The sequence below is a fragment of the Oryctolagus cuniculus genome, chromosome 7, assembly GCF_051225735.1.
Source record: "Oryctolagus cuniculus isolate XC-2025 breed Fujian yellow rabbit chromosome 7, ASM5122573v1, whole genome shotgun sequence".
NCBI lineage: Eukaryota > Metazoa > Chordata > Mammalia > Lagomorpha > Leporidae > Oryctolagus > Oryctolagus cuniculus.
Window position 1 is genome coordinate 128,581,729 of NC_142873.1, and position 17,958 is coordinate 128,599,686.

The 17,958-nt window shown below is 45.5% G+C and overlaps 1 protein-coding gene and 1 pseudogene across 8 annotated transcripts in view; one reads left to right on the forward strand and one right to left on the reverse strand.

The window, feature by feature from the left end:
- The first annotated feature begins 260 nt into the window (after positions 1 to 260).
- The window catches only part of EIF2B3 (eukaryotic translation initiation factor 2B subunit gamma), a 149,130-nt gene continuing 131,432 nt past the window's right edge, over positions 261 to 17,958 (forward strand). For 4 of the 8 annotated variants that reach the window (XM_089300773.1, XM_089300776.1, XM_002715143.6 and 1 more), the window contains exons 1-3: positions 349 to 451; positions 4,069 to 4,225; positions 8,948 to 9,093. Coding sequence is in view for 4 of the 8 variants with exons in the window: in XM_002715143.6 (XP_002715189.3) it covers positions 4,078 to 4,225; positions 8,948 to 9,093 (294 nt within the window). In the remaining 4 variants the exon portion in view is untranslated. Of the gene's footprint in view, positions 452 to 4,068; positions 4,226 to 8,947; positions 9,094 to 17,958 lie in introns of all 8 variants that reach the window. The other 4 variants (XM_089300774.1, XM_008265354.4, XM_089300772.1 and 1 more) reach the window with 3 other exon arrangements.
- Positions 14,926 to 15,779, reverse strand: LOC149125724 (LYR motif-containing protein 1 pseudogene; annotated as a pseudogene).

Below are 17,958 nucleotides of genomic sequence, written 5' to 3' on the forward strand. Positions count from 1 at the left end.
AGGGCTCTCTTTTCACGGAGTCGTAGTTGGGGGCCAGCTCCTAGAATAGGAATTCTGAAGGAAGAGATGGCGACTTGTTCCATCTGAGCTCCGACAGGGGCACGCACTAGCGTGGTGGTCTGTGAAGGGACGCCAGGGCCCAGAGGCGAAATCCAAACCCGGGCAGTAGTCTCTGGAGCGCTCCAGGCGGCAGCATCCAGCATGGCGCCGCCTCCGCGCCGCCTCCTCTCAGCTCGCCAGGGGCCTCTTTAATTCATCGCCCGGCGCTCGTCCCTTCTCCCTGGTCTGCCCTGCGCGTCCCATCGATCTGCTCGGCCATCGCGCGCCTGCGCCCTTAGGCTGTCAGTCAGAGGCGGCGTGGTGAGTGCTGGGAGCGGTGGCTGCACGCCGGGAGCTGAGGTACAGCTGCGCTTTCTGCCCTCCCAGGCCGCGCACGAGCTGGCTAACCCGGGTGAGCAGCGCCGTGAGGGCCAGAGGCCCTTCTTCATCTGAGGGAGGCGGGCTCGCCGAGCCGAACCGAAGGGAACGGGGAGGGGGGATGTCGAGTCTCGAGGTCGCCAGCCCAAGTCCCTGCTCGCCTCGGCCGGGGAGCCAAGTGTCTGAGCTACAGGGGAGGTTGGGGAAAATCCGAGCCAAGCACCATGTGCAACAGCGGGACCGAATTTCGGGGAGGGGAGGTTTTGTTCCTAGTCAGGATGAGCAAGCACCAGACCCGGGACCGGGACCATACGCCCGTACTACCGTGGCTGGGCTCTCACTTTGGCCCTTCATTCATTTCTTCAGGCTGCCTTTGGTCGTTTGGGTGCAGGGCAGTGAACTACAAAGAGGAATAGAGGGCGGCCCCTGCGCTCGGGCAGCGGACAGCGAGCTGGCAGGCCAGTTAGGAGGATGTACCGTGCTTCTCTGGGTAAGCCGCGGGAGGCAGCGAGTGCCGAGATCCCGGCGTGCCTGAGACGCCTCGCACGCCCTTTGGAAAGCTCGGGCGGCCAGCGAGCGAGACGCCTTTCCTGGACTCTCGGCACCCAGAGGCCTGGCAGTGATACCGAGAGACTTGACCGTCTGCCTGATGTCACGCTTAGTTCTGCTCGTGATGCCTGTTCTTGATTCCTAGGCTACCTTTCTTCACCCGCAGCCTCCTTGAGGGAAGCCTCAGTGGCCAGTGGCCCGGGTGCTAGTGCCCCTCTGCGCAAGTCGGAACTGAGCGCTTACACAGAGCTCTTGCGAGGTTCACAGAGCCTCACTTCAGAAACAGTAATTGAGTGCCTGGCATCTGAATGAGAATACAGTGATGGGGCTCACGCAGTTCTTTCCTTAAAGGAACTCTCAAGTAGACATTTAAGAATGTCGTTCTTAAGTGGACTCTTAAACATGTATGTATGTACGGTGCAGCCTGTACAGGCTGGAGGCAATCTGTTCACGGTAGAGGAGAGGCTTCTAGGAGGAAGGAGTCGCTTCTACCAGAGGACTTGGAAGCGTTAGCAGTGGCTTCGGAGGCAAGATGATTCCTTAAAAGTTTAGTGGTTGATATCCAGGTACAGGAGAAAGAATCCCTGGGGAGCAAGAACAGCAATGCAGGGAGAATTCTGAAACAGCATGGTTCAGCTGGCACAAGAGGCTTTCCTTGATCTAGCCTCTGTCTGATAATACCAAATACTCATGGTGCTTGTCCTGAGAGAGACATTATTTTATGTACTTTATGTAGAACAAGTAGCGTAATCCTAACAACAACTCTGAAGTAGAAACTGTAATTATCTCTATCTTATAAAATGAAAAAAAAAAAAAATGAGGCACAGGAAAGTTAGGGAGCTTGCCCTAGTTCACACAGCTAATAAATGGTAGTGCTAGAATTGAAACTCAGGCGGCCTGGCTCTGGGATCTGTAACTTAACACTAGCCTTCCCTCTAGGAACTGAGGACACTGGGAGTTTTAATGGCAGACCCTCCCCACCCCAGTCACACCATCTTTGAGTGGCAGAACTAGAACTCAAACTCAGATGTTTTGACTCTTAAGGGTCCACAAAACTTTTAATAATATCTGATGTGATTAAAGTTATAGAATGCCAAATTGAAGTTTAATTCCATCAGAGGTAATACTGGCTGGAATAAAAATGATCATATCTAAACAGTAAATATTGCAAGTGAGACATCATTTTGTGCCTTGAATGTCCTCAGCGTTAAGTGCTATAGCCAAGATATTGATGTATGGAGCCTAGGACTGATTATAATTTTGGTAAAAGTACATTATTTGCCAATTTGGTGTTGAATAAATTTCCTTTTTCTGAATATTACATTTTTTAAAGATGTATTTATTTGAAAAGCAGAGTTACATGGAAACAGAGATCTTCCATCCACTGGTTCACTCCCCAACAGCCAGTGCTGGGCCAGGCTGAAGCCAGGAGCCAGGAGCTTCTTCCAGTTCTCTCACGTGCATACAGGGGACCAAGCACCTGGGCCATCCTCTGCTGCTTTCCCAGGCACACTGTCAGGGGACTGGATTGGAAGTGGAGCAGCCAGGAATTGAACTGGCACCCATATTAGATTGCTGGCATTGCAGGCGGCAGCTTTTACTCACTACACCACAATGCTGGCTCCCCATTTTGTACTCTTATTAAAATAAAAATCAAATCAGAATACTTTCAGTTTATTTTTTTTAAAGATTTTATTTATGTTTATTTGAGAGGTAGAGTTACAGTGAGAAGGAGAGACAGAGAAAGGTCTTCCTTGTGTTGGTTCACTCCCCAGTTGGCTGCAATAGCTGGAGCTACGCCAATCCGAAACCAGGAGCTAGGAGCTTCTTCCAGGTCTCCCATGCAGGTGCAGGGGCCCAAGTACTTGGGCCATCTTCTACTGCTTTCCCAGGCCACAGTAGAAAGCTGGATTGGAGGAAGAGCAGCTGGGACTAGAACCAGCGCCCACATGGGATGCCAGATCTGCAGGTAGAGGATTAACTTACTGTGCCATGATGCCGGCTCCTTTCAGTTTCAGTCAATATGGATTTGTGATCTTTTACCATGCCTATGTTCTGTGGTAACTGCAAAAATCAATTTATTACCTTGATTTTGATAAAAGGAATTAAAAATTTTGTCTTTTTCTGTAATTGGGTTCTGCAAATATAGTTCAGATACAAACCCACATTTGAGTTTATAATTAGGGGTAATGTTGGGGCTTTGTGGTGTAGAGTATAAAGCCACCACCTGTGATGCCGGCAATCCCGTATGAACGCTGGTTCAAGTTCTGGCTACTCTGCCTCTGATCCAACTCCCTGCCGATGGCCTGGCAAAACAGCAGAAGATGGCCAAGTGCTTGGGCCCCTGCCACCCATGCGGGAGACTCAACTGAAGCTCCTGGCTTCAGCCTGGCCCAGCCTTGGCCATTGGGGCCACTTGGGAGTGAACCAGTAGATGGAAGATCTCTCTCTCTCTCTCTCTCTCTCTCTCTCTCTCTGTAACTCTGACTTTCAAAAAATATATCTTAAAAAAAAATTAGGGGTAATGAGAAGACTAGAGCAGATGGCTAAATTGTTGGAGGCACCTTAAGGTCATTTCCTACTTTTCAGAAGGCTACCATGGTTATGTTTCTGCTGGTAATTTAAGTCATACATTTTTAAATGTTTTCAGCAATTTCACCTGTCAGAAGCCTACTCGATAAACTGTTACTTCTTCAGAATCAGCTCAAGCCTTGCCTTCCTGTAAAACCTTCCCTGTGTTTTCTAGGAAGATTTAGGTTTTCCCTTCCCTGTATTCCCCCTGCAGCTTGGATGTATCTCTGCCATGGCACTAAAGGTAGTATATTATAATTTACTGAATTTGTCTTCTCCTAATTATGAACAAATCAAAAGCAAGGCCGGGTTTTTTTTTTTTTTTTTTTTTTTTCAATCATATCTGCCTACTTTTACCAAGGATGGAGCTGAGGGTATGTGTTGGTTAAAGAGAATGAAAAGATAGAATTGGAAGTGATGCATTTGATGTAAGTGGATATGAGTACCATAGATAAAAATGGTTAGTACTGTGTTAGCACTTTGACTTTTGCTATATCTTTTTTTGTTCATTGTTTTTTTCTGTGCTTCCAGTTTGTAAAAATGGAGTTTCAAGCAGTAGTGATGGCAGTTGGTGGGGGATCTCGGATGACAGACCTGACTTCCAGCATTCCCAAACCTCTGCTTCCAGTTGGGAACAAACCTTTAATTTGGTACCCATTGAACTTGCTTGAGCGTGTTGGATTTGAAGGTGAGCTGTGACAATGAGATGTACTCATAAAACTTTTAGGATGTTTGATCCCAAAGATTTGTCAGCATTATGAGGACAAGAGAGGATGAATGAATGAAGACAAGACTCAAAATTGTCTGGAGACTGGCCCTTTTACATCAGGAACATAGCTATACTCTATTGCTATTGAGAAGATAGCTGGTCTTCACAATGACCCGAGGTAAACACTGACATGATATCAGAAAGAGTAGATTAGGAATCTGAGTGCCTCCTAGTCATTGCTTGTTGAGAATCTTTTATGTTCCAAGTAATATATGAAATACAGGGGCACAAAATCAAAAAGGCAGCTCAGACCCTAACTTCCAGAACCTTAAAGTCTTTTAGGAAGAGATCTCTTTATTTTCTGCATAGGTGACTGAGTAGATAATGATGCCATTAACTAGGAAAAGGAATATGAGACAAGGAATAGGTTTTGTGTGTGTGTGTGTGTGTGTGTTTAAGATTTATTGATTGAGGCTGGCGCCGTGGCTCACTAGGCTAATCCTCCGCCTTGCGGCGCCAGCACACCGGGTTCTAGTCCTGGTCGGGGTGCTGGATTCTGTCCCTGTTGCCCCTCTTCCAGGCCAGCTCTCTGCTGTGTCCAGGGAGTGCAGTGGAGGATGGCCCAAGTGCTTGGGCCCTGCACCCCATGGGAGACCAGGATAAGCACCTGGCTCCTGCCATCGGATCAGCGCAGTGTGCAGGCCGCAGCGGCCATTGGAGGGTGAACCAACGTCAAAGGAAGACCTTTCTCTCTGTCTCTCTCTGTCTCTCACTGTCCACTCTGCCCGTCAAAAAAAAAAAAAAAAAAAAAAAAAGATGTATTGATTGATTGATTTGAAAGCGAGACTGACATCTACTGGTTCATCCCTCAAATACCTGCAACAACCAGGGCTAGAGCAGGCTGAAGCCAGGAGCTGGGAACTCCAAGGCTTTATGTGGGTGGCAGGAACCCAAGTACTAGGCCACCATCTGTAGCCTCACGGGGGCATTAGCAGGAGGCTAGATTAGAAGCATGGAGTAGCCAAGACTCAAACCAGGTGCTCCAATATAGGATGTGGGTGTACTAAGCAGCAACTTAACACACTATATATCTCAACGCCCAACCTGGAACAAGTTTGAATTAATATAATGGGCTCAGGGCCGGTGCCATGGCGCACTAGGTTAATCCTCTACCTGCGGCGCCGGCATCCCATATGGGTGCTGATTCTAGTCCTGGTTGCTCCTCTTCCCATCCAGCTGTCTGCTATTGCCTGGGAAAGCAGTAGAAAATGGCCATGCACCCTCATGGGAGGCCAGGAAGAAGCACCTGGCTCCTGGCTTCAGATTGACGCAGCTCTGACCATTGCGGCCATTTGGAGAGTGAACCAATGGAAGGAAGACCTTTCTCTCCGTCTCTCTCACTGTCTAACTCTGTCAAATAAATAAAAATAAAAAAAATATAATGGGCTCATCTTTGGCCACATTGAATTTGAGGTATCCTATAGTTAGAACAAATCAGAGTGCATATTGGATATGATAAATTAGAGTACCAGATCCTTTGTTCCCAGTCTTGTGATCCAGTGTTTATTCTTCATGAGAGTTTACCTTCCTGAGACAGACTCATGCACATTTCTGTGCAGTAGACAAAATGACATTGTTGTTAATAGATACGTTCTGGGCACAAGCACATGACTCGGTGGTTAAGTTGCCACTTGGGAGGCCTGTGTCCCATATTGGAGTGCCTGGTTCAAGACCTAGCTCTTTTGCTTCCAATCCAGCTTCATGGTAAGGTGCATCATGGAAGGCAACAGATGGCTGCAGTGCCTGGGGCCCTGCCATCCACATGGGAGACCTGGATATAGTTTTAGGCAGCTGACTTAGGCCTGGCCCAGTCCTGGCTGTTGTGGGCATTTGGGGAGTGGATCTGCCAGTGGAAGATCTGTCTGCCTGTCTTTCTGTCTTTAAATAAAAATGAAAATGAATAAATAAATTGTTTTGAAAGAAATGTTTTTGAAGAGATTTTCTTTTTAGAGCTCAGTTTCACAGGTGAAGGAGATTGTGACACACTTGATATACTTTAAAATGTCATACTTTAGGGACCATCACTGTGGCATAGTGGGGTAAAGCCACTGCCTGTGCCACTGGCATTCCATATAGGTGCCGGTTCAAGTCCTGGCTGTTCCACTTCTGATCCAGCTCCCTGCAGTGGACTAGAAAAAGCAGTAGAAGATGATCCAAACATAGGAGACCCTGCCATCTACCCAGGGAGACCCAGATGAAGCTCCTGGCTGCTGACTTGAGCCTGGCTCAGTTCAGCTGTTGCAACATCTGGGGAGTGAACTAGAAGGTAGAAGATCTCTATGTCTTAAAAAAATCAGACTTTAGTAAGTTTTATGGATTTTTTCACCTGTGACTTTGCCTTTTACTTTTACTAGGTATCTTTGGTTCACATTTGGGAGTGCGCTTTTGTGGTGTGTTTAATACCTACATCATGGAAGATTCCTCACTGAGGCTCAATCAAAATTTAGGGGGTAGCTACTAAATGCAAAATCTGGAGTTTGGTAGCTGTGTTCACTCATTTCATATTGTTTATTATTTTATAAAGGGAAGTTAACATAGCCCTACTTAGCATTTTTTTTAAAGATTCATTTATTTATTTGAAAGACGGAATTACAGAGAGGCAAAGAGAGGGAGGTAGGGAGGGAGAGAAAGATGTCTTCCATTCTCCAGTTCACTCCCCAGATGGCTGCAACTGCTGGAGCTGAGTCAATCCGAAGCCAGGAGGCTCTTCTGGGTCTCCTAGGCGGGTGCAGGGGCCCAAGAACTTAGGCCATCTTCCACTGCTCTCACAGGCCATAGCAAAGAGCTGGATCAGAAGTGGATCAGCGGGGACTTGAACTAGCACCCATATGGGATGCCAGCACTGCAGATGGTGGCCTTACCCGCTATGCCACAGCACCAGCCCCAGCTTTTAAAAGTTAATTAACTTTTGATTATTTCAAAGCCAGAGGTTTTCTGTTTGCTGATTCACTCCTCAAATGCTAACAACAGCTGAGGCTGGGCCAGGCTGAAGCCAAGAATCTAGAACTCCATCCAGGTCTCCCTGTGGATGGCAGGGACCCAAGTACTTGAGCCATCACCTGCTGCCTCCCAGGGTGCACATTTCCAGGAAGCTGGAATTGGAAGCAGAGCTGGGCCTAGAGGCCAAGCACTCCAATATCGGATGCAGGCATTCCAAATGGTATCTTAACTGTACCAAATGTTCACTCTGCTGCTTAGCTGATGTCTCCCTCTACAAAGAAGAATCGTGAGCCAATTGATAGACTGATTGTCCCATATTTGCAGTTACTTCCTTCATTCTGTACCTAAAATGTCCTCTCTAACCTATGGAATATCACCTTGCCAGCATCCCAAACAGCGTGACTTGCCTTGTCCACTTTGCTTCTATCATACTTTATTTTTCTATCATAGCACCTTTCAAGGATTGTTCTATACTAAACTTGGTGACATGAGAGATTTTGTGATCTCCTAAGAGCAGGAACTGTGCCTAATTCATCTTCCTAATGTCAGCATTTTACATACAACAGGTACTTAAGGAAAGTTTGTGGGACTTGAATTTATCATGGCCTACCTCAAAGGCCACCTCTTCTAAGAAATCTTCCTTAGTTAATCCTTTCTTATCTAATTTTCCATGTTAAGTTTCTTGAGAATAGGAACCATGTTGAGTTAATTTCTGAATTCTCAGTGCTATTTGTCCTTTATATATTAAACTATTTGCATTTGTTGGATGAATGAGCAAGTTAATTACTAAAAGAAAGCAGACTGGGGAGAGAAGAAAGAAAGGAGGGGAAGTTAAATTATGTGAAAGAGAGGATGAAAGAAAATAAAGGATGAAAATAGAAAAAAATTATTCAGTAAAAGGAAGGGATAATTGTGATCTGGAGCAGTATCATGGTCTGAGTGATAATTATTAAAGAGATACTAAAATCAGCTCTCCAACATTAGCACCACGTGCTATATTGTAGTGGGTTACAGTGTATCACCAAATGTCCATGACAAAACCTCGTTTTCTCATTGGTTGATAGCTACATGGATAAAGTAAAGACATCTAATTTGTGAAAATTGCCTCTTATTAGAGTCCGTTGTAATCACTGGTGGTTTCCTGGTAGGAGATGGTAGCTCTTTTTTGAAATGTGACCCCATTTGTATGGGTTTTTTAAAAGATCTAGCTATCTATCTATCTATTTGAAAAGCAGAGCAACAAAAATAGATTAATCTTTCATAAGCTGATTCACTTCCCAAATGGCTGTAATAACCAGAGCTGGACCAGAATGAAAGCAGGAGCCAGAAACTCCATCCTGGTCTCCCACACAGGTGATGGGCCCAAGTACTTGGGACATCTGCTGCTTTTCCAGGACTTTAGCAGGGATGCTGGATCAGAGGTAGAGCAACTGGGACTTGGACTGGTGCTCACATGGGATGCCAGTGTCACAGGCAGCAATTTTAACATGTTGCATCATAACACTGGCCCCCAAGTTTCCTGTTTATAAAATGACATTGTAAGAATTGAGAGGATGCATGTAAACACATTAAAAATGCTCAGTAATAATAGCAGCTATTATTATATGCAGAAATAGACCAAATCTAATTGAAAGAGTGAAACCATTTTCTAAATGAATGAGCTTTTGTGTTTTTCTTTCTTTTTTTCCTTACATGCTATAGAAGTCATTGTGGTTACAACCAAAGATGTCCAAAAGGCTCTATGTGCAGAATTCAAGATGAAAATGAAGCCAGATATTGTATGTATTCCTGATGAGGCTGACATGGGAACTGCAGATTCTCTGCGCTACATATATCCAAAACTTAAGGTAAAAATTGTTGACTTTTATTTTTAAGATTTATTTATTTATTTGAAAGTCAGAGTTACGCAGAGAGAGGTCTTCCATCCACTGGTTCACTCTCCAATTGGCTGCAACGGCTGGAGTTGCGCCGATCCGAAGCCAGGAGCCAGGAGCTTCTCCCGAGTCTCCCACGCGAGGGCAGGGGCCCAAGGATTTGGGCCATCTTCTACTGCTTTCTCAGGCCATAGCAGAGAGCTGGATCAGAAGTGGAGCAGCCAGGTCTCAAACTGAGGCCCATATGGGATGCCGGCAGGGCAGGCAGTGGCTTTACCCGCTACACCACAGTGCCGGCCCTGACTTTTATTGTTTATTGAAGATAAATAATATTGTATTTTCCCAGTCAGTTTATGAAACTTTAGATCACGTATTTTGTTGCTCATATACTCTTCAAGTGTTTTTGGTTTGATTATTAGTAAAGATTTAGACTTCAGTTGGTATAGTTAATGGTTTTCTTTCTTTCTGTTTTTAAAGATTTATTTTTATTTGAAAAGCAGAGTGACAGAGAGTGGAAGAGACAGACAGAGAAAGAGATCTTCCATGCACTGGTTCATTCTCCAAATTCGCCACAACAGCTGGGGCTGCCCAGAACTCCATCCTGGTCTCTCATATGGGCGACAGGGCCCCAGATATTTGAACCATCTTCCACTACTTTCCAAGGCACATTAGCAAGGAACTTGATCAGAAGATCAGCCAGGTCTCCAACTGGCTTGCTTTCTTTCCTTTTTTTTTTTTTTTTTTAAATTAATTAATTTATTTGAAATAGGTACACAGAGAGAGGAAGAGACAGGAGAGAGAGACATAGAGAGATCTTCCATCTGCTAGTTCACTTCCCAAATGGCCATAACAGCTGGGGCTTGGCCAGGTTGAAGCCAGGAGCCAGGAGCTTCATCCAGGTTTCTCACATGGGTAAAGGGGCCATCTTCCACTGCTTTCCCAGGTGCATTAGCAGGGAGCTAGATCAGAAGTGGTACAGCTGGGACTTGAACCAGCAGATGCCAGCACTGCAGATGGCAGCTTAACCCGCTATGCCAGAGCACAGGCCTTTAGACAAATTCTTTTTTTTTTTTTAAAGATTTATTTATTTGTTTGAAAGTCAGAGTTACACATCGAGGAAGGAGAGACAGAGAGGTCTTCTATCCGTTGGTTCACTCTGCCTGTCTGTGGCTTGCCCTTTCACTTTCTTAATATCTTTCGTTGACCAGAAGTTTTACATGTTGGTGAAATTCAAATTACGTTTGCTTCTGTGATTATTGCTGTGGTGCTGGCATCCCATATCGGCACAGTTTTGTGTCCTGGCTGCTCTATAGCTCTCTGCTAATGGCCTGGAAAGGCAATGGAAAATGACCCAAATGCTTGGACCCCTGCACCCACTTGGAGAGACCTGGAAGAAGCTCCTGGCTCCTGGCTTTGGATCAACCCAACTCTGGCTATTTTGACCATTTTGGGAGTGAGCCAGCAGAATGGAAGACCCCTCTCTCTCCTTCTCTTTACCTGTAACACTGCCTCTCAAATAGATAAAACAAAAACAAAAACAAAAAAAACAACTGTCACCCATATGGAATGCTAGCATCAGGCAGCCATTTAACCTGCTGTGCCACAATGTCAGCCCCTGGTACTATCAGCTGTCAGCTATTCTAGGTACTTGTAACTTTTAGAACAAGCTTGTCAGTTTATACAAAAAGGCTTTCTGGGGTTTTGGTTGGAAGTGCATTGAATCTGTAGATCAATTTGAGATCTGACATCTTATTATTGAGTTTTGCATTTCTTTAAAATGGTATATATGTTTAAGTTTCCTTTAATTTCTTTCAACAGTGTTAATAATTTTCATTCTGGATGTTTTGAACATGTCTTGGTAAATTTGTTTTATTTCTAGCAAAATGTTTTTAATGATATCATAACTGGAATTTTGAAGTCTATTTTTCCATTGTTTATTACTTTGGAATAGAAATACAGGTTTTTTTTGTTTTGTTTTGTTTTGTTTTTGTTTTTTTTTTTTTTAATTTTTATTTTATTTTATTTTTGAGAGGCAGAGTGGACAGTGAGAGAGAGAGACAGAGAGAAAGGTCTTCCTTTTGCCGTTGGTTCACCCTCCAATGGCTGCCGCGGCCGGCACTGATCCGATGGCAGGAGCCAGGTGCTTCTCCTGGTCTCCCATGGGGTGCAGGGCCCAAGCACTTGGGCCATCCTCCACTGCACTCCCGGGCCACAGCAGAGAGCTGGCCTGGAAGAGGGGCAACCGGGACAGAATCCGGCGCCCCGACCGGGACAAGAACCCGGTGTGCCAGCGCCGCAAGGCGGAGGATTAGCCTAGTGAGCAGCGGTGCCAGCCAGGTTTTTTTTGTTTGTTTGTTTTTGTTTTTTGTATTTGACTTGATAACTTGTGTCTCTGTTAAATTGTATTCTTTTATTATTTTCTGTATATATCATCATTTCTACTGAAAATTAAAGCAATATTATGTCTTTTTATTCTTTATAGCCATTTCCATTCACTTTATGGCCTCCTTTTCTGCTTTCCTATGCCTTAGATTAGAGTAGAGGCTCCATAATTATTGGATGTGTTACTTTCTGGAGTGCAACTGCTTATTTATTTAGAGGAGATACAGGGAATTTCACTATGTTAATGAAAAAATTCTTTTCTGGGACAGAAGCCAACTTTATTAGGGAGCTTGGAATTTTTTTTCAATTTTTATTTTTTGACAGGCAGAGTGGACAGTGAGAGAGAGAGACAGAGAGAAAGGTCTTCCTTTTTGCCGTTGGTTCACCCTCCAATTGCCGCCATGGCTGGCGCGCTGTGGCCAGCGCACCGCGCTGATCCGAAGGCAGGAGCCAGGTGCTTCTCCTGGTCTCCCATGGGGTGCAGGGCCCAAGCACTTGGGCCATCCTCCACTGCACTCCCTGGCCACAGCAGAGAGCTGGCCAGGAAGAGGAGCAACTGGGACAGAATCTGGCGCCCTGACCGAGACTAGAACCCGGTGTGCCGGCACCGCAAGGTGGAGGATTAGCCCAGTGAGCCACGGTGCCGGCCAATTGTTAAAAATTGTAAAATTCACATAACAAAGTTTACCATTTTTTAAAATTAAATAATCATTTAAAATATATTTATTTATTTGAAAGGCAAAGTTACAGAGAAAAGAGAGACAGTGTGAGCTGGAGAGTGAGCTTCCATCCGCTGGTTCACTTCCCAAATGGCTGCAATGGCCAAGACTGGGCCATGCCAATGCCAGGAGCCAGCAGCTTCATCCAGGTTTCCCACATGGGTATGGGGCCCCAAAGACTTGAGCCATCCTCTGCTGCATTACCAGGCACGTTAGCGGGAAGCTGGATTAGCAGTGGAGAGGCCAGGACTCAAACTGGCGCCCTTATGAGATACTGGTGTTGCAGGTGGCAGCCTAACCCACTACACCGTAATGCTGGTCCTAGTTTATTATCTTAACTTTTTTTTAAGTGTACTGTTCAGTATACTAAATATTCATAATGTTATACATTTACCACCTTCTGACTCCATAACTTCCATTTTTTTTTTTAATATTTATTTTATTTATTTGAAAGGTAGAGTTACAGAAAGAAAGGAAGAGGAGCCAGCACTGTGGTACAGTGGGTTAACGCCCTGGCCTGAAGCATCGGCATCCCATATGGGCTCTGGTTCGAGACCCAGCTGCCCCACTTTCAATCCAGGTCTATGTTATGGCCTGGGATAGCAGTAGAAGATGGCCCAAGTCCTTGGGCCCCTGCATTCATGTGGGAGACCGGGAATAAACTCCTGGCTTCGGATCAGCACAGCTCTGGCCGTTGCGGCCAATTGGGGAGTAAACCAGCGAAGGAAGACCTCTCTTTCCTCTCCTCTCCTCTCCTCTCCTCTCCTCTCCTCTCCTCTCCTCTCCTCTCCTCTCCTCTCCTCTCCTCTCCTCTCCTCTCCCTGTGTAACTCTGAATTTCAAATAAATAAATAATTTTTTTTTTTTGACAGGCAGAGTGGACAGTGAGAGAGAGAGACAGAGAGAAAGGTCTTCCTTTTGCCGTTGGTTCACCCTCCAATGGCCGCCGCGGTCAGCGTGCTGCGCTGATCCGATGGCAGGAGCCAGGTGCTTTTCCTGGTCTCCCATGGGGTGCAGGGCCCAAGCACTTGGGCCATCCTCCACTGCACTCCTGGGCCACAGCAGAGAGCTGGCCTGGAAGAGAGGCAACCGGGACAGAATCCGGCACCCTGACCGGGACTAGAACCCGGTGTGCCAGCGCTGCAAGGTGGAGGATTAGCCTGTTGAGCCACGGCGCCGGCCAATAAATAAATATTTAAAAAAAAAAAAAGAGAGAGATCTTCCATCAACTATTTCACTCCCCAAGTGGCCACAATGGCTGGGGCTGGGTCAGGCTGAAGCCAGGAGCTAGGAGCTTCTTCCAGGTCTTCCACGTGGGTACAGTGACCCAAGTACTTGGACCATCCTCTGCTGCTTTCCTAAGTGCATTAGCAGAGAGCTGGATTGGAAGTGGAGCAGCTGGGACTCAAACTGGCACCCATGTGGGATGCCAGCGTTGCAGGCAGTGGCTTTACCCACTACACCACAGTGCCGGCCCCAACTTTCATCTCATAAAACTGAATCTCTAAACTCATGAAACAATGACTTCACCCTTCCCCCAGCCCTTAGCTACCACCATTCTTTCTTTAAAAATTTTTTTAAATTTATATATGTATTTATTTTTATTTGTTTGAAAGAAAAAGAGACATCTTCCACCCTCTGATTTACTCCCCAAATGCCTGCGATATCCAGGACCAAGCCAGGTCAAAGCCAGGAGCCTGGAACTCAATCCAAGTCTCCTGTGTGGAGGTCAGGGACCCAAGTATCTGAATCCTTCAGAATGAACACTAGCAGGAAGCTGGAATTGAAAGTAGAACCAGGACTTGAACCCATGCACTCTGATAATGAGATGCTAGTGTCCCAAGCAGTGTCTAAACACTGTCAGATGCTTGCTACATACTTTCTGTGACTTTGTCTTAAGAATTTCATAAAGTAAAATCATATATGTCTTTTTTTTTTTCAAATAGAGATTTGTCTTTGTCAGTAATACCCATCCTCTTTGAAGGTAAAAAGAGATGACATGGAATTCTGTGACATGCAAGGAAGTGAATTTCTCGTGTTTTAGTCTCTGTCTCATTTCTGTTTAGATGTAACATGAAAGTCAGCTTGGACCTTGTACTTTTTAGTTATGCTAAACTAAAACAGTCAGAATGAGTTCAGTATGAGATTTTTTAACTGATAAAATTACTTATTTCACTTTTGAATTTTTGCACTTTTCCTGATAATTCTGTAGCATGAGTAGTTTCAAGTGAGCTTTTCAGATCCTAAATGCATCCTAATTATAAGCTTTAAGATAACATGAACATGCATTTTACTAAAAAACGTACTCTTGTATATATGTATTGGAGAGGAATGGGTCCTATAAAATTTCTGTGAAAAACTGTGATCAACCCAATCCTGAGAGTTTATCTGGAAATTGGAAGTGTCAAAAGGCTACCACAGAAACATACTCTTAACCAAATCTTTAGCTTGAAAAAAAATTCTAAAAATATTCTAAGGGTGGTATATAGTTTTATAGTAGCCATGGATTTTCAACAACTGGATAGTTTCTTTGGATCAGCCGGCCCTGATGATGAACAGCGTTCCTGGAAAAGTGTCATCATCCTGCACCCTTCCTTCCTCAGGCCTTGGTCTTGGTTCCAAAAGTGACGTCAGTGAGGTTGTAAGATCCATGACCTTCAGGTTGATGTTATCCTCTCAGGCAGCAAGACTGACAAACTCTGGGATCTTAAGAAGGAAGTGGAATTTTTGTTGGAAATCAAGAGATGGGTTTTGTCATCTGGTTTATATCAAAGTCTGCTGGCTCACCATTCTCAGAAATAAACTTTCTTCTGGATTAGGAAACTTCATCAAAAGACTTGGAATATACTGGTTTGGAAAGTTTCTTCAGTTTCTCCTGGTTTTGAAGTCCCCAGCCTTATAGTGGAATGAGGTCCATTGGAGGCAGATGAATTGGCCTTGGGTGAGGAATCTGGTATTGCAGTCCAGTTTCAATCCTGGCTGTACATTTATCTGTACATTGTTTAAGCCCGTCTATGATTGTGAGATTTTTGTTTTTCTAGGGCAGCATTCATTGGGCATGTACTGTGTTTCCTTAATAGTGTCTTGCATCTGCCCTGTGGCTACTTGCCATTTCCTCGTGAGCCTGAAAATGTAGCAGCAGGGACAAAGAACTTCTTTTCACCTCATAATTGTCGTTCTGCATTAACCTGCTTTCTCCCACTCACAGAAGCGCCACAGTCCCCAGCTAGTTGGGAAGAGGCAGAGCCCAGTATTTGTCTTTCTTGTGACTAGTTTTTATTTATAAGCATAGCATCCTCAAGGTTCATCTAGAATTTCCTTCCTATTTAAGGCTGAGTAATTCATTTAATATAAATACTATTGCTGTGAATGTAGATGTATAGATATCTTTTTGAGTCTTGCTTTTAGTTCTTTTGGATATAGACCTGGAGTACAATTGCTGGATTGTATGGTAACTCTTTATTTTAATTTTTTAAGGAACTGCCATACTATTGTCTACAGTGACAGTACCATTCTGTATTCCCATTAACAGGGAACAAATGTTCCAATTTCTCCACATCCTTGTTGACAATTGTTATTTTCCAATTTTTTGAAAAAGATTTATTATTTATTTGAAAGGCAGAGTTACAGAGAGGCAGAGAGAGAGAGAGAGGTCTTCCATCCACTGGTTTACTCCTCAAATGGCCATGATGGCTGGAGCTGGGCTGATCCAAAGCCAGAAGCCAGGAGCTGCTTCCAGGTCTCCTATGTGGGTACAGGGGCCCAAGGAGTTGGGCCATCTTCCACTGCTTTCCCAGGCCATAGCAGAGAGCCAGATCAGAAATGGAGCACCCGGGACCCGAACTGGTGCCCTTATGGGATGCTGGCACTGCAGGTGGCTGCCTTAACCACTAGGCCATAGCGCCGGCCCCTCCTTTTTTTTTTTTGACAGGCAGAGCGGACAGTGAAAGAGAGAGACAGAGAGAAAGGTCTTCCCTTTACCCTTGGTTCACCCTCCAGTGGCCGCTGCGGCCAGCGCACCACGCTGATCCGAAGCCAGGAGCCAGGTGCTTCTCCTAGTCTCCCATGGGGTGCAGGGCCCAAGGACCTGGGCCATCCTTCACTGCCCTCCCAGGCCACAGCAGAGAGCTGGACTGGAAGAGGAGCAACCGGGACAGAATCCGGCGCCCTGACCGGGACTAGAACCCAGGGTGCTAGCACCACATGCGGAGGATTAGCCTAGTGAGCCACGATGCCGACTACCTACAATATTTTTTTAAAATAGCCCTTTTTTTTTTTTTTAAAGATTTATTTATTTATTTGAAAGTCACATAGAGAGAAGAGAGGCAGAGAGAGAGAGTGGTCTTCTATTTGATGGTTCACTCCCCAATTGGCTGCAACAGCCGGAGCTGCGCCGATCCAAAGCCAGGAGCCAGGAGCTTCTTTCGGGTCTCCCACATGCGGGTGCAGGAGCCCGAGGACTTGGGCCATCTTCAACTGCTTTCCCAGTCCATAGCAGAGAGCTGATGGGAAGCGGAGCAGCTGGGACTAGAACCGGCGCCCATATGGGATGCCGGTGCTTCAGGCCAGGGTGTTAACCCGCTGTGCCATAGCGCTGGCCCCTATAATAGCCATTCTAATAGGTGTGAGATAGTATCTCACTGTAGTTTTTATTTCAAAGACTTTAGGATTTTTAGTGGTCATCCCAGTGCCTGTTTTAGCTACTGTCTGAAAATTTAGGGTAGAGGTGTAAACTTTCTTTGCCCTCTAATTGCTAAATTTTAGAAATGTTACTTTTGCTCTACCGTAGAATTAGAGATACTGGGATTCTCCTGTAAATGAGTTCCTTTAACTCTTAGGGGCTTGAACTACCAAAAGGACAGTTTTCCAAGTTACTGCCTTCTCTTATGACTTGGATTGTTCATTCCTTCCCCTTCCCCTCCCTCTGCACTGTTTCTTTTCTTTTCCTCATTTTCACTTAGTTTCTATTTCTTTTCTTTTTCTTTTTTGTTTTCTACTTTTACACAGCATCCCCCCCCCCTTTTATTTTTTGACAGGCAGAGTTAGAGAGAGAGAGACAAAGAGAAAGGTCTTCCCTCTGTTGGTTCACCCCCCAAATGGCCTCTGTGGCCAGTGCGCTGCGCCAATCCGAAGCCAGGAGCCAGGTGCTTCCTCCCGGTCTGCCATGCAGGTGCAGGGCCCAAGGACTTGGGCTATCCTCCACTGCCCTCCCGGGCCACAGTAGAGAGCTGGACTGGAAGAGGAGCAACCGGGACAGAATCCGGCACCCCAACTGGGACTAGAACCTGGGGTGCCGGCGCCGCAGGCGGAGGATTCGCCAAGTGAGCCACGGCGCCGGCCACACAGCATCCCTTACATGCAGTCCTATCCCTAGGCTTTCTACGCTGTGACTTGAACAGCAAGTCTTTGCTGTCTTTGCTTGGTTTTCCCTACAGAAATCTTAGCTCTTAGTTTGCTTTCCAACCTGGAATAGAAGGCAACAAAGTTAACCTGTGGAGGAATGTAAGTAGGCTTCCAAAAATCTTGGGAACAAAGTAAAACCTGAGCTAAGCCAAAAATCAGAACTATCTAGCTGGGATAAACATAAGCTTTGTAAGAGAAGCAATTCAAAACAGTTGAAGAAAGTGAGGCAGGGGCCGGCAATATGGCAGTAGGTTAAGCCTCTGCCTGCAGAGTCCTGGCTGCTCCACTTCCCATCCAGCTCCCTGCTAATGACCTGGGAAAGCAGTGGAAGATGG